Below are 16,207 nucleotides of genomic sequence, written 5' to 3' on the forward strand. Positions count from 1 at the left end.
GGGAAACAGGTTTAGGGTCCGGGTAGTTGAATGACGTTGGATAGGCTATTAGGTACAAATTGATTATGTGAAATCTAAAAATTTAAGAATGAAATTTAAAATTTTAATTCTAATTTTTAAAAAATAATGGATATATATATATTTTTTTTATTTTTTCCCTTTTTCCTTAACACATTAAATTAAAAGTAATTATTTTTCCAAAATAAAGGATGCACTTGCCCCTATAGGTGAATAGGAATAGCTGGGTTAAAATTAAGCTTCGTGAGGATTGGGAGATGGTATAGTTTATTGGCTGAGTAGATTTTTTGTTGTTTGGTGTACATTGATTGCAGCTGTTTGCTGCTTTTTAGATAAATGCATGCACTTTATCTAACAAATAAAATAATAATTCAAATTAAACCATTATTATGATAAAAATCTTATCAATAAAATATAAATCGAATCAAGGGGATATATCAAGTATGACAGTTTTAATATAAGATTAAGGAAAGACGGTACTGAAAATATTAATATTTTTTTTAATATTTTTAATAAAACATTACCTAAAATATTATTTTTTTATCAAAAATATTAATCTTGGGCGCTACTTGAAATGTTTAACATTTTCCATAAAACGTTACCTAAAACATTATTTTTCTACCGAAAATATTAATATTGAGTTATACCGGAAATTAATTAGTGAAATTAACATTTCCGGTAAAAAATTAATGTTTTTTAGAACACTTTACAGAAAATATTAACATTTATGATAAAACTTTTTCTTAACTATATATTAGGACTGTCGTACATCATAACTACATCAAATCAACCAAATAAAAAATATATGTATATATACACACACCCCATGGATCTTTAAGAGTTTTAATGAGGACATCAGTGAACGCAAATTTCAATAGCTTCATTATTATTCTTAGGGTAAATTATATATTTAATACTTAAATTATTAGTTTTATTTTATTTTAATACCTAAACTTTCATTTGTTTCAAAAACATACTTAACGTTTACTTTTTGTTTCATTTTGGTATCCCACCGTAGAAAACTTGATGGGAGTGTTGGACTTGGCACCTTTTTCATGAGTAAAGTGTATCATTCATTACTCAACTGTCTTCTTACTCCTATTTTGGTTACTCCTATTTTTTTTTATTTAATTACTTAATTTTCAAATTACTCTTACTTTAATCACTCTAACTTTCAAATTTATTTTTTATTTTGATTATATATTAATAAAATAACAATAATAATTAAAAAAATATCATGTCATAAAAATTATTAATGAAATAAATTCGAATGATTTAAACATGAGAAATTCGAAAGTTGAGTAGTTAAATTGAAATTTTTTAAACTTTAGTGATCAAAATAGGAATGAGAAGATATTTGAGTGGTGAACTATATAATTTAATTATAGAAAATATTAATATCGTTAAGTTTTGGGTAAGTTATACATTTAGTACATAAACTATCAGTTTTAGTCTGTTTTAGTACCTAAACTTTCATTTTTTTTTCAAAACCATAACTAAAGTTTAGTTTTTATTTCATTTTAGTACCCTGTTAAAAACTTTAGTTTTTGTTTCATTTTACTAACCTCATTCAAAATTTAATGTTAAATTTTGAAAAAAATTGAAAATTTCGGTACTAAAACGAACCAAAACTGATTAGGTACTAAACACGTTAGAATTTTAACAAAATATATTAAAATGAAATGAAAACTAAACGTGATGTATGATTTTGAAAATAATGAAAGTTTAGGTATTAAAATGGACCAAAATTGATAGTTTAGGTACTAAATGTGTACTTTACCTTTAATTTTTTAATGACTAGGTAATAAAATAAAACAAAAAGTAAACATTAGGTATGATTATGAAACAAATGATAGTTTAGGTACTAAAACAAAATAAAATTGACAATTTAGATATTAAACGTGTAATTTACTTTTATTATTATTATTACTGTTGTTGTTGTTATTATTATTATTTAATTTAGACCATCTATTAAGTGACTACAACAATACAAGACCCCCAAAATTTTAAGATCATAATTTCCAAGTTGATGGACCAGAGAGCAAAAAAAATATATAACTGAAATCATAATTTCCACGTCATTATTATTATTATTATGTAAATTACGGGTTTAGTACCTAAACTGTCAATTTTAGTCTGTTTTAGTACATAAACTTTCAATTTTTTCAAAACTATACCTAAAGTTTAATTTTTATTTTATTTTAGTACTCATGTTCAAAATTTAACGAAAATTGTTGAAAATTTTGAAAGTTTGGATACTAAAATGGACCAGAATCGAGTTTAGGTACAAACGTGAGAAGTTTTTAATAGCAGAGTACTACAATGAAACAAAAACTAAATGTTAGGTATGATTTTGAAAAAAAATAAAAGTTGAAGTATTAAAACATATCAAAACTGATAGTTTAGGTATTGAATGCATAGATTACCCTTATTTTTTTATTAATCTGTTTCCAATTTATTCTATTCGTGTAGTTATTTGAAATTAAGTTTCCAAGGTTCCTGTGACAATCATTCGACATTTGGTTAGGTAATGCCGGTATGGGATATTGATGGGAGAGAAAGAGTATACCAATTTTGCCATTTCCCATCTCTTGTCTGAGAACTCCGGTGAGCGGCTAATAACGGATCAATCTCGAAACAGTAAAAAGTATCATCGATGATTGAAGGATATATTCGGATAATTTTTGTTATAAAATATAAAAAATAAAATTATAAAATTTATTTATTTTCGTTGGAATTTTAATTACGGATCACTAAAACTGGGTTCTAAGTTCTAAGTACCAATCAACAAATTGAAGGGTTGACAGGGACTTAAGTGCATGATTGTGTTTTAAGCAGGATTTGAAAAGGTGAGACCTCCTTTGCCACTTACCAACCCAACCCAACCCAACTAGTGATGCCCACTGTAACACCAAAATAAAGCCTGTTCATTTCTGCTTTTGTGGTCATGGCCAATAGCATCTTAGGTTTTCTCCATCACTTAATTCTCCCCTTTTCAAGTTTTTTATATTACAACTCAACAAACAAAAACCAATGTCAGTTTTGATCAACAATGTCAGTGATTTGGATTTTTTTTGGTTGCTTCATTGCAATAATGGAGATTAAAACAGAAAGTTGGTAAAAAAAGTATTCTTTGCATTACCTACATGCCCTCCATGCATGCAAAGGGGGAAAACCCCCTTCAATTTATACTTTTGGACCAGAATCACAGAGAAAAATAAAAATGGTAGATTGTACAAACATAAAACCCCCTTCAATTAATTTTGCAAGAGCCTTTTCCCCCACCTCCAAGTTGAGCAAACTCAGTTTTGGCAGATCTGTTGGATGATTTGAAAGGGATCTTTATTATAAATTGACGATGAAGGTGGAAATTTCGATTCCTGGGAACCAGTGGATTTAATACCATTTTAATCCACTGTTCTGGCGTCAAGTTGTGGGGATTCATTTGGTTGTGCCTGTCTGTCTGTACATCACTTTTTTTTTCTTCTTTCAAAACCTTATTTTTATAGTTATTTTTTTGAATTAAGCATTAGTATCTATCTAATCTATTGACCCGACTATTGATATGTTCCAAAATCTTTATTTTTTATTAAAAAATATACATATGTTTTAGATGTATGTTAACCTGTTAAATATAACATAATAAATATGATCTTAGAGTTTCAAACGACTATACAATTCAAATGATTATGGGCTATCGTTCTTTATATCCAACTAAATCATTATTATATAAAAGTGGACCATTTTCTTTATGTTGTATTTTTAAGATAGTTAACGATTAGTATCATTAAAAGGTGTTACATAATTATTAAAAAAACTAAACAGTGATTTTATTTTAAGAATTAAATAAGAAATAGCTAATTTTTTTAACAAAAAACTTTTAATTATATAAAGGAGAAGAAAGCATAATTAATTACGAACTAGTTGAGTAATTTAAGTAATATTAAAGTATAAATGTTAAACACCGACAATTGACCAATATAGTTGGTTTAAGTGATAAACAATTTGATATAGTCGTTTAAATACGGTCTCAAATTCGAATATTTGTATATGCATAAAATTCCTATTAGAAGAATCACCTATCAAAATTAAGTGAGTGACCCGGATCGGTTCAAATAAATAAGAACGAAACCTTTAAATTGGAGGGGGAAAACACCAAAAAAAAAAACACCGACAATTGATTTTATTTTTTAAACATTCAACGGTATTATGTTAATTCTAAGTTGAAATAAATGTTGCAATACACAATTGTATAACTAAGCAATGACGCCAATAATGTCAAATATTTTATTTCCTAATCAAAATTTGAACACCAAATTGATGATCGATGCTTTAGTCTAATGGAAATTTCAATACGTGTCAGAGACTAAAAACATATGGCTTTGACTTTTGTTGAAGATGTCAGCACATATAGATAGATCAAATATAATGACGACACGTGTTCTATTTGTGTGTGATGGGACATTATATAAAATCATCTTGTCAAGGGACAACAATCAACCACTCAATCTCTCAAAAGATTTGGTGAGTTAAACGTTTTAATGGAAACTTTGGCTTAAAACACTTCCGAATTTTGTTTTCAACAAATAAAGTATGGGTAAATTATATGCCCAGTATGGGTAAATAATAATTTAATTATTACTATATTAAAAACTCATACTATTATTCTTTTTAGAAATAACTCTCAAACCACGTTAGTTAGAAAAATACTCTTTAAACTGTCAATATAGGATTATCTCGTGTTTTATGAGTTAAAATTTTATTTTTCGTAAAACGTGAGATTTGACATTATTTTTTACAGAATGCGAACTCATCTTACGTGAGTAGTTTAGAGGGTGTTTTTTTAATTAATATGATTTGGGGATTATTCCTCAAAAAAATAATTAATGAGGATTTTTTAATATAATAACGCCAGGTTAAAAATTATTACTATAATGATGAAATATTGATATAACACGTTAAATCAATTGACATTGCACTGACCACATGAAACAATAATTTTTTATCGACATTTAACTCTCCTTTCTTTACGGTTTAATTGTTGGGGATATTGTTTCTTACCACCATCCATCCACCCTCGTCCTACTGTAATCGTTCACCTAATTGAAAGCTGACGTCCTTGAGGTTATATTCAGTGGCGGAGCCATATATAGTTGATGTATTTATCATGAAATTCGAATTTTCTACGATAAATTCCTTATTTTACTGATGGTGTATACCTCGAGATTTTATTTGTTTCCACTCCATTAAAAACTCGTCTTGTTAGCCTTTGTTTGTCCTTAAAATTACTTTTAGATCCACCAATAGTTATAATCGTCATCTAGGTGGCCAGGCAGTTAAGCTTGTGCACCGAAAGAAATAAATATGACCATGAATTGTAAATCACAATTTCAAGGGGATATTCAAACAAAATAAGAGGAATGGTTGCTTTTATCAATGTTCCAAGTTCAATTACGTTTCGGAGTGGCCAACTACTTGGTTCCTCTGCTGTAAAATATGCTTGGCTTGGGTCGGCTCCAACTTCTCCTCAAGTGCTGAAGAGTAGATCCTCCAAGGCTGATAATTGCACATTAAAATTGTTGTTTTAATAAACTTTAATTGATAATAAAATTTCCTTTGTCGAGCTGCCTTCAAATCAACCCATCAAAATTTCAAATTCAGTGGCTGGTGGTCTACATTTTATATGTTGTCGGAGTTGGATTGATTTCCGAGGATGACCATTTAAGGTGTTTGTTTCTTTGTTTAGGGTGATTTCTGCTGGTCTATTGGCAGATTATTCTCCTCAATCAATAATATAAGAAATCAAATTCAGCCATAGTATTACTTCTATTGCTTCAAGTTTCTCATTTTTTTTCAATATTAAAATATTGGACCCAAACAATCAAAATCCATTGGCAAAATTTAACGTTGGATAATATATAATATTGAGAAAATTTCAGCTTAATGATGATTGGTTGGCTTGAAATGCATGGAAACATGGTTTTATTGGGCATGTTCTATATAAAGCTGGTAGGTTTCCACATGGAGGACTTAAATGCAGCGTCGCATGCATGACTTGGACATTGATCTTCATGCAAGAGATGAGTTCACATGACTCTGTCTTCAAGATTTGCTTTGCCTGCAAATTATTCCAACATTTCTATTATAATCACAATTCAATATTTAAAATTTTCAACATAACAATAATTTTATATTCATAAAGATGGATTCCAATGTCCAAGATTAAACATAAAAATATATTATTAAACATGAATATGCATGTCATTAATTATCTTTATATACATTTAATAAAATAGATCTTTTCATATTTTTTTCTTAGCCTATGACAATGTATATATAATTTACATACACAGTTGTTTGAATTTGAATTTTTAAAAATAATAATATCTTTTTTACCATCAAGAACATTCAATTGTTTTTTAATAAGATAATATGTAATGATTAAAATAAAAATATAAAATTTTATGTCGAGAATGAATATATAAAATATCTTAGATGGTAAAACTTGAATAATTAACTTCTTTGAAGAAAAAATTCTTTAGATAAAATTAGGTTGATTAACATGAATAATAAATCAATATTTTATTATTTCATACACATGTAAAGATTAAAATGCACATACAAATTTTTTTGTTAAATTTAAATTTCATTTAATTTTTCAAAATAAAAATTAGATATGTTCGCATTGAAATAAAACTCTTAACTGTTTAACACCATATATCTTAGAATTTCATTTAAGATTCCAGTAATTAGATGTGTATGTACATGAATTAAACTCCACGCGTACGGTAACATTTTCATTGTACATAGTAATAAATAATTAAAAATTTAATGATATAGATAAATTTATGTCCATAATAAATTATGATTATAAACTCATTAAAATTAAGATTTAACACTACTTCTCTCACGACACTTTTTAAAATTAATTAGCATATTATTAATAATAAATGATAATTTTGTGCATCATAAATTTCACTGTTTTATTCAGTGATTTTGTAAAGGAAAATAAAACTGCTAATTTTCCTAAGGTTATTTTCAAATAAAAGTACTTTTTTAATCGTTTAATGTGATTAAAAGATATTCTTTGTTCATAATATTGTTTAGTTAATAACTAATCACACATCATATAAATGTAATTATTCAAGTACGAATATTTCAAGGAGAACAATATTGTCTTTTATTTGGAACTAACAACTTCAATCAATAAATTCCTCAAAGATGTAATTTATACCTGTACCATTAAAGGAGTGACTGCTAATTATTTCTCCATCTAACAAACCCTAAACCCAAAAAAACATTATAAACCAAGATCAAGAGTAGTATCCCAAAGAAGCCATTAAAACAAACAACTTCCGCTTTAGAAATAATTAACGTTTCCATCTAATGCCAAATCACAAAGTTGGCCATCTTTGCCTTCGTCAAAAAGCCATTCCTCAAGCAATGAAAGCTGGGTTTGTGCATTAACATTTGGCTTACTTTCGTCTTGTGATTGTGAAAGGCTCGCCTCTGGTGACATGGATTGCGAGTTTTCAGAGATAGAAGAATCTAAAGATTCAAACCCTAAAACTGATTGAAAACCCTCACCGTGCTTCTCTTCCTTCACTGGATCAGTCCCTTCTTCACTAAAATCTGCAGAATCATCCATTTTCAAGGGATTTCTCATCCACCCTTTCAACAACTTAGCTATGTTTTCAGTGCTGGAAGCATATCCACTTGGTTTTGCATAAGATGTGTGGCCATTGAAGGGTTCAAACTTAACTGAACCAATTGATTTGGCTGGGGATATTGCATCAGATAAAGCTTTTTTAGCCATCTGGATATCAGTCTGCAACTTCCTCTCCCATTGACCTCTAGAAATCTGGTATGATGATGCTGTTGATGATGACGGTGATGATGAAAACCCATCTCTAGAATAACCTTCATTGCCATGGAGTTTCTTCAGCTTCTTCTTCAAATGAGTGTTCCAATAGTTTTTAACGTCATTGTCTGTTCTTTGAGGAAGGTAAGATGCTATTGCAGCCCATCTGCAACAATATTAAATGCACCCCCATTTATTACACTTCTTTGACAGAACCAACTTCTTAAAAACTAGTTAATTACCTGTTGCCTAGAAGACCTTGGAGGTGGATTATCATCTTCTCTTCATTTTCTGTAAAGTTACCCCTTTTAATCCCAGGCCTCAAGTAATTTGTCCATCTAAGTCTGCAGCTTTTGCTACATCTAAGCAACCCTGAAAAAAAGAAGATCACTACTTGCATGATTGAGTCTCCTTTAAGAACAAATACAAGAAAAAATGTAGTAGAAAACCTGTTTTTGAAGGAATAGCCCTCCAATTCCCAGGACCATGTTCTTGAATATAGGACACCAAGATGATATCTTCTTCAGGAGTCCATGGCCCTTTCTTTAAACCAACTTTGTCACAACAAGGTTGTCTTCCCATTATCAGAGCTTGTTTTCCTTTTGAAAATCTGCAGTTGGTTTTTCTTTAGGGATATGAAGTAGGTAGCTTAGAGACGAGAGTCGAAGACAAAGGATGTTGATGTTGGAGGATTTACATATATAGAAACGAAAGTGCAAGACAGAAAGGATGATGACTTAAAATGAGGGGAAAAAGGTGGCCCTCCCGAGTTCCAACTTCCGCTCCAAAGAGTCAAAAAGACGACAGCAATTGCATTAAACTCAAGGAGAGAGAGAGAAAGGGTGGATTTAAATAGCTATCGGTCACAGCTCGTCGTTATTCTGATCGTTCATTGATGGTTTCCATTTTCTTATTGTGTTATTTATGTGTACGATTAATATTGATTAGTATTGATGACCTTGGGCAAAGATAGAAATTATAGCAGGGTTAAAATTGAATTAATGTGTAGTTTTATTGTTATATTAAATTCTCTCTCTCTATAAATATATTTGAAAGGATTAATGAGGCAAACGCCTCCCAATCCTTATTCTATGACCATTAACGGATAGTTTGGATAGAAGTGTAAATTAACGAGTTTAAATTAATAAGATTGTGTTTGTGTTTGTGTTTGTGTTCGTTTATTTATTTTTGAAGATGTTTATGTTTGATTCGTGTTTGTTCAAAATTTTAATATTATGTTTGTGTTAATTTCTTTCATTTTTTAAGGTGTTCGTGATTGGTTTATTTAGCGTTCATGAACATGCTCGTTTAACATTCACGAACATGTTCATTTATATGTATGTGAACATCTTTGTTTAGCATTAGTGATACATGTATCACAAGACTCACATCAGAGGAAGATGAACTAACTCTTCTAATTGATCCACACATCTGAGCCTTGTAAAAGAAGATCATAATATCAACAGATTTGCAATGACTTTTTGAATGTGATCCATGTGTTATTTGATCGACATGTCTACTGGAGTTACGACCGAATATCTCTTAGCTTTCCAACGGTTCTTAAATTGTATCAATCTGATATCGAAAACTCAAGATACGTCTATTTTAGTGAAGACATCACATACAGAAATTCATAGACGGGATAAATATGTGATTGTGTAAATATTACGAATTTTCAATATTTTTATTGATTATTTGTAATATAATTTAAAATATTTTAGACGCACTATCTTTTAGGATTAGAATTATTATTTTATTAGGAATTAAGATCGAGTTAAATCATTATTCTTAGTTTATTATTATTTTATTAGGAATTAGAATTAAAACATGTTTAAGTTATTATTATTATGTTATTCATGAGTTATTTATAACTTTTAGAACTCCACTCCTATATAAAAGAGGCTTCATTCAACTTTGTAAGACAAATTTCTTTGATTAACAATACAATAAAAGTTCGTTTTTGCCTAATCAATTGCGATTAAGAGGATTCATAGGATATTTATCCTTCGTCTTTATCATCATTATCATCATCCCATGACAACTATATCACTATCCATCTTATCACCAAAGCTTATACATATCATGGAGAATTTTTATCTTTCATTGTTTATTTATCTTTTTATAATTCTTTTACATATCCATTATATATTATCCATTATATTTTTAATCACCATCTTCTTGTTTGATTTCCAGCAACCTTCTACTTTATTCAAAACCCTAACTTGCAACAAAATTCTATTCTTTTTCCATCTCGTTTTTTGATTGAGTCTAGAACCCTACACTTGATTCCTTGACTTCGAGCATTGTTCATTTCTCAACTGTCATCCCCTATCAATTAGTGAATATGATTGCTTATATGTTCAAAAATGACAAAATTATGACATTAGTCCTTAAGCTATTTAGGCTTCATAATTTGAACTCCAAAATGCACCCTATGTTTTATTTAGTCCATACCTTTATCAATATTTAAAATGTAATTTTTTTTATATAAACGAGCTTATAAACTAGTTGATAAATGAACCAATAAAAGAGTTTTCAATTGAGTTTGTTGGTGAACATAAATGAACCAAATACACATATGTCCGTGTTTGTTTGTTCATTAAATGAACCTAAACAATTTGTTCGTACAATACTATACGAATAATTCATCAAACACTCTATTCTTTTATACCTGTAAATGTAGATACATGATTTGAGTCAATAACAAACACATAATTTTATATTAGGGGACATACTTGTAATATTTTAGAGGGATGAAAATAAATTGTAAATAAAAATAATTTACAATAATTTAAATTTTTTCTAGAGATAGCTGCTATGGCTAATCCAAATCTTTGTCTTTCAACTTTTGAATAGTTTACTTATGATTTAAAATTGAGAAAATCGCCTCAGTGACCAAAAATGCCTTATAATATACGATTTTAACCAACTTTTTTTGGATTTGCCAAAATGACCAACAAAATCACAACGCGAAATAAAAATCGCAACGCGATCCCCAGAATCGCAAATCAGTTTCCAAAATCGCAACGCGATTCTTGACAATCGCAATGCGATAGTACAAATTCGCATTGCGATGTTCCAGAATCGCAACGCGAATATGAAAATTGCAACGCGAACACATAAATCGCAACGCGTATCCGTAAATCGCAACGTGTATCCGTATATCGCAACGCGTATCCGTAAATCGCAACGACAATACGTAAAATCGCAACGCGTATCCGTAAATCGCAACGCGATTTTTAAAGCGCCATTATAATCGCTACGCGTATTTTATTTTCAAATTACAAAAACGAATATTAAGACAAAATCCCGTAATCGCAACTCATAACCTAAAACCTAAAATCACAACTCAGTCCCATCTCCATCTCTCACTCTCTACGGCGAAATCCGTCCCCATCTCCGAAGATTTCCGTCCCCATCTCCGGCGAAATCCCTCACAACCATTCACGGTCATAAATCCCTCACAATATTCAGAAATGGAAAATCAACCTCCGAGGGTTAGTTTTTTTAATTATTTTTATTTTGAAATTTTTGCATTATTGTAGGTTTTTCATATTGAAACTGATGATAAGTTTTCTGGTCATTTCAATAATAGATTAACCATTTCACTTAGATTTCATTTCGCGTTACGATTCTCTCGTTGCGATTTTCATTTCGCGTTGCTATTCTCTCGTTGCGATTTTCAAGTTAGTATTTGCCTTTGTCTTTGTTCTGTCTTTTGGTTGAAGTAATGCAATCCATTCAAGTTTCAATTTGCAGAAGAGTCGCAACGAGATAAATGAAAATCGCAACGTGAAAATGACTATCTGCAACGAGAAAAATGAAAATCGCAACGAGAGAATCGCAACGCGAAATGAAAATCGCAATGAGAGAATCGCAACGCGAAACCAAAATCGCATTGCGATTTTCATTTCGCGTTGCGATTCTCTCGTTGCGATTTCATTTCGCGTTGCGATTCTCTCGTTGCGATTTTCATTTCTCTCGTTGCGACAGTCATTCTCTCGTTGCGATTTTCATTTCACCAAAACAAACAGTGTTGCAAATTTTAGTTTCAAGAATAAACTACTACTTTTTATGTTTATTGTTTTTGGTATATCTTCACAGTGTAGTTTTTGGTATATCTAACTTGGTATGTTTATTGTTTTTGTAGAAATTTTTTTCGGCTTCATTGACATTAAGGAATAAAGTTAGCCTAGCCACTACAATTGCTTCGAAGCTTTCACTGCACAAAGACAATTGTTTGAGGAAACCTGCTTCGGCCATGGCTGAGAGTACAGCATCCGGGTGGAGATGCTAATTTGACCATTTGTGGCTTCAGACCATGACATCAAATCTACCCGACAGTATACAACGTGGTGAGGAAGAGATATGGTTTCATTTTCCACCAGCGTATACTTGTTTTGGGCGGAAGAAGTTCTGCTTAATCACTGGTCTACGATTCGGACACGATGATGTAGGCCGGTACACTCGTCATATCGCCCGCCCCCATGGTTATCCGGGTTTTTCCGGATGAGTCAATGGAGAAGCCGAACCTACACGTCGACGACCTGAAGAAATTGTTTAATAAGAAAGCTGGTTTCACTCGGATGGATGACGTCGATGTTGTCCGAGTATGCCTTCTACTACTTGTGTATGCGGCTTTTTAGGCAGAGAGGCCAGACAACCTATTCCTCGGGAGCTAATAATATTGGTATTGGACCTGAATGCATGGAATTTTTTTCGTGGGGTTCGTATATATGGAAAGCTACCTGGACTAAGTTGTCTACTGCCTTTGATGACCGCAAAAGTTTGCGTGGCGATGGGTCGAAATACACTTTGTCAGGCTTTGTTTGGGCCTTTAAGGTAAGAATTTCTATATAATGTTTCTAAAATTATAATTAATTATTAACAATTACTAATTTTGTTATTATATTTTTGTAGATTTGGATATTCGAGGCTTCCCCAGCATGCGTACATATGCAATAAAAACGTCAAATGATATTCCCAGGGCTATTTCCTGGAAGAGGAAAAATCTGTTGGATTGGGAAGACTTAATACCATATGCGACAATAAATAATGTAAGTTAACACAAATACTTTCATATAATATATAAACAAGTTATTAATAGTAGACGTTTAACTTTGTTTGAGTTTTTATATTGTTAGGAGGCCAACATTCCATTACAAAGACTGACACCCACGGAGGAAGAGCTTGCCACTGATTGGTGGCAAGCTAGTCAGAGTTTTTTTGATGGCACGGATGATGAGCAGCATCCACTTCCTCCAATTCGAGAGCCATCACCTCACCCAGAGCCATCACCGATCGACCCGACTATACCTCTAGAACGAGAGCCATCACCTATCCCGTCACATCATCGAGCCTCTTCTCCACCATCACCTCATGATAGCGACCGGTAAAGAGGCCACAACATTTATCTCCTTGTTCTCCACCTCCACGGGATGAGTTACGTGATGAGGTCAATGCCTTGCGTGAGGAGATCGTACTCTACGCGATAACGATGGTGCATGCGTGGAGGTGTCAACTTTACGTGGTGAGGTTGCCGCTCTACGTGAGATGATAGTATCGTTGCAGAATGAGGTTCATACTCTACGCAACGAGGTAAGTTTAAGATTTTCCATATTAACTTAATGATAAATTTATCGTAATTCACTTAGATAGCCATTTCACTTAGATTGCTTAGTAAATTTATTCGGTTGCTGCCAATTCTGCTAAACTGTGTATTCTTTAACACTGTGAAATAGTATTTGTCTTTGTTTTGTCTTTTGGTTGAAAGTAAATTTGTTCGGTTGCTGCCAATTCTGCTAAATGTGTATTCTTTAACCTGTGAAATAGTATTTGTCTTTGTTTGTCTTTTGGTTGAAAGTAAATTTGTTCGGTTGCTGCCAATTCTGCTAAACTGTGTATTCTTTAACACTGTGAAATAGTATTTGTCTTTGTTTGTCTTTTGGTTGAAAGTAAATTTGTTCGGTTGCTGCCAATTCTGCTAAACTAATACCCTGAAGTCAGTATTTGTCTTTGTTTTGTCTATTGGTTGAAGTAATGCAATCCATTCAAGTTTCAATTTGCAGAAGAAGAAATAGTTTACTTTCGCAACACGAAACTTAAAATCGCACGAGAGAATCGCAACGCGAATGAAAATCGCAACGACAGAATAGCAACGCGAAACCAAAATCGCAACGACAAAATCACAACGCGAAACCAAAATCGCATTGCGATTTTCATTTCGCGTTGCGATTCTCTCGTTGCGATTTTCATTTCGCATTGCGATTCTGTCATTGCGATTTTCATTTCGCGTTGCGATTTTGGTTTCGCGTTGCGATTTTGGTTCTCGTTGCGATTCTCATTTCGCGTTGCGATTTTAAGTTTCGTGTTGCGAAAGTAAACTATTTCTTCTTCTGCAAATTGAAACTTGAATGGATTGCATTACTTCAACCAATAGACAAAACAAAGAGTGGATGCTTTACGGGTTATGCTTGCACGACGGAGTTCACGCATCAAACAGCGTGCACGTGCTATTAAGTCTCCGTACACCCAATAGTGCGAAGACACGCAAGAAGAAGCCCGACCGCCTGTCATCCCTCAAGAGTCCACTCTATCGTTGAAGAGGCCCCCCTATCATTCCTCGAGAGTCCCCTCCCACCGTTCAAGAGGCCACTGTCATCATTGAAGAGGTCCCTCCCACCATTCAAGAGCCCGATTCACATGGCGTCATATGTAAGCTTCTTGAGAAACCCTCTGACGTGCCGGACATGATGGATTCAAGTTGGCTCTCGTATGAGTTACCGGCCAGTACCATACCGGTATCTGAAGAGGAGAGGACAACTACCGGACACAATTCTGGATAACACCCTTTGGGCTAAGACCGCAGTTGATTTTTATCTACATGAGCGGAGCCAGGGTGTTCACTGACATATGCAAGCTCACCGATGATATCTATTTGTTGCTTGATCGGTCTTGGTGGGGCGTATTATTAGGGGTCGAAGACAATGGCTATTTCGATGGGGGGGTAGTCTTATATTTTTCTTATATTTCAATTTGATTAATTTTTTTTTAAATTTATGTAAGTCACTAATATATGTCTTTTTTTTGTAAAACAACATATTGATGCGTGGGTGACACGTCTTCTAATAATAAGAAAACTTAAGAAAAATAAAAATATACGATATACAATTATGCCGACGTCTTTTAACGCCGTTCACTTGAAGAATGCACGAGATGAATCATTTGATTTGGGCAATGGACAAGCTAACTTTATCCTGCATGGTGGGAGGTCGATAAGGTTAGTATTTATTTTAGATTGAGTTTAAAGGTTTTATGAAATAAGTGCGCAAATGAATGAATTATTACTTATGATTGCAGGTTTTATCCCTGTTTTGGAACGTAAACATTGGATTCGTCGAGCTTCAGCTCCCATCCCTTAAGACAATAGTGTATGACAGCATGATAAATTACATATCATTGGCTGATTTAAGAGATATTATTAAGGGATGGAGCTCTTATTTGGCTAAATTCTTGGATGCGATCAATTATTGGACTCGTTCTGGAAACAAGAAGCCAAAGAAGCTCAATATTACAGTTATTAGAGACGAGACCGCGCCACAAACAAAACGGGAGGAGCCAGAGGAGATTGTGGTCCTCTCGTATCTTGGCGTTGGAGCGTTTGACGACGGGAAGCCCAAGTATCTACCTCCCACCGATAGAGATAGAGCTGCAGTAGGCTTGTAGTTTCGGCATTATATGGCTAAATCGATATATACGAGACGCCTACCTGCATCCGCGTTTATAAAAATGTCCATAACAATTGGTAGGAGCCAGAGGAGATTGTGGTCCTCTCGTATGCTTGGCGTTGGAGCGTTTGACGACGGGAAGCACCAAGTATCTACCTCCCACCGATAGAGATAGAGCTGCAGTAGGCTTGTAGTTTCGGCATTATATGGCTAAATCGATATATACGAGACGCTGCCTACCTGCATCCGCGTTATAAAAATGTCCATAAACAATTGGTAAGTTTATAGACTTTTGGTTTGAAAATGTTTGGTTAAGTACCTAGAATTCAATAATTTGCTGTTTGTAGGTTTTAGATGCGTAGAAAGTGTTGTTTGAGCAAATGTTTGGTTTCTGCAGGTTAATCTCAGAAGTGAACTGCGTGAAAATGATGTATGGCTGCAAAAGTTGATTCAATAGTTTAATTGATTGTTTTTTGATTGTTTAATTGATTTGTAAAAGTTGATTCAATAGTAGATGATTGGAAATAAGAATTATTGCTTATTTTTTTATTGTTTAATTGATTTGTAAAAGATGATTTGTGTAATTGATGCGAACATAATT

At 32.5% G+C, this 16,207-nt stretch overlaps 1 protein-coding gene across 1 annotated transcript; it reads right to left on the bottom strand.

Moving 5' to 3' along the window:
• Nucleotides 1-7,302: 7,302 nt before the first annotated feature.
• LOC120118283 (transcription factor MYB30-like) lies at nt 7,303-8,300 on the bottom strand. The gene is made up of 2 exons (XM_039138365.1): nt 8,122-8,300; nt 7,303-8,045 (listed from the first exon to the last, which is right to left on the bottom strand). The coding sequence occupies exons 1-2, from the start codon at nt 8,277-8,279 to the stop codon at nt 7,379-7,381; spliced, it is 825 nt and encodes a 274-aa protein (XP_038994296.1). The 5' UTR covers nt 8,280-8,300; the 3' UTR covers nt 7,303-7,378.
• Between the last annotated feature and the right edge of the window lie 7,907 nt (nt 8,301-16,207).

The sequence above is a fragment of the Hibiscus syriacus genome, unplaced genomic scaffold (assembly GCF_006381635.1).
Source record: "Hibiscus syriacus cultivar Baekdansim isolate YM2019G1 unplaced genomic scaffold, ASM638163v2 tig00110328_pilon, whole genome shotgun sequence".
Taxonomy (NCBI): domain Eukaryota; kingdom Viridiplantae; phylum Streptophyta; class Magnoliopsida; order Malvales; family Malvaceae; genus Hibiscus; species Hibiscus syriacus.

Coding starts and splice junctions, on each gene's coding strand:
- LOC120118283 (XM_039138365.1), bottom strand. CDS start 8,279: ATGCAAGTAGTGATCTTCTTTTTTTCAGGGTTGCTTAGATGTAGCAAA. Junction 8,046..8,121: donor CAAGGTCTTCTAGGCAACAG/GTAATTAACTAG, acceptor ATATTGTTGCAG/ATGGGCTGCAATAGCATCTT.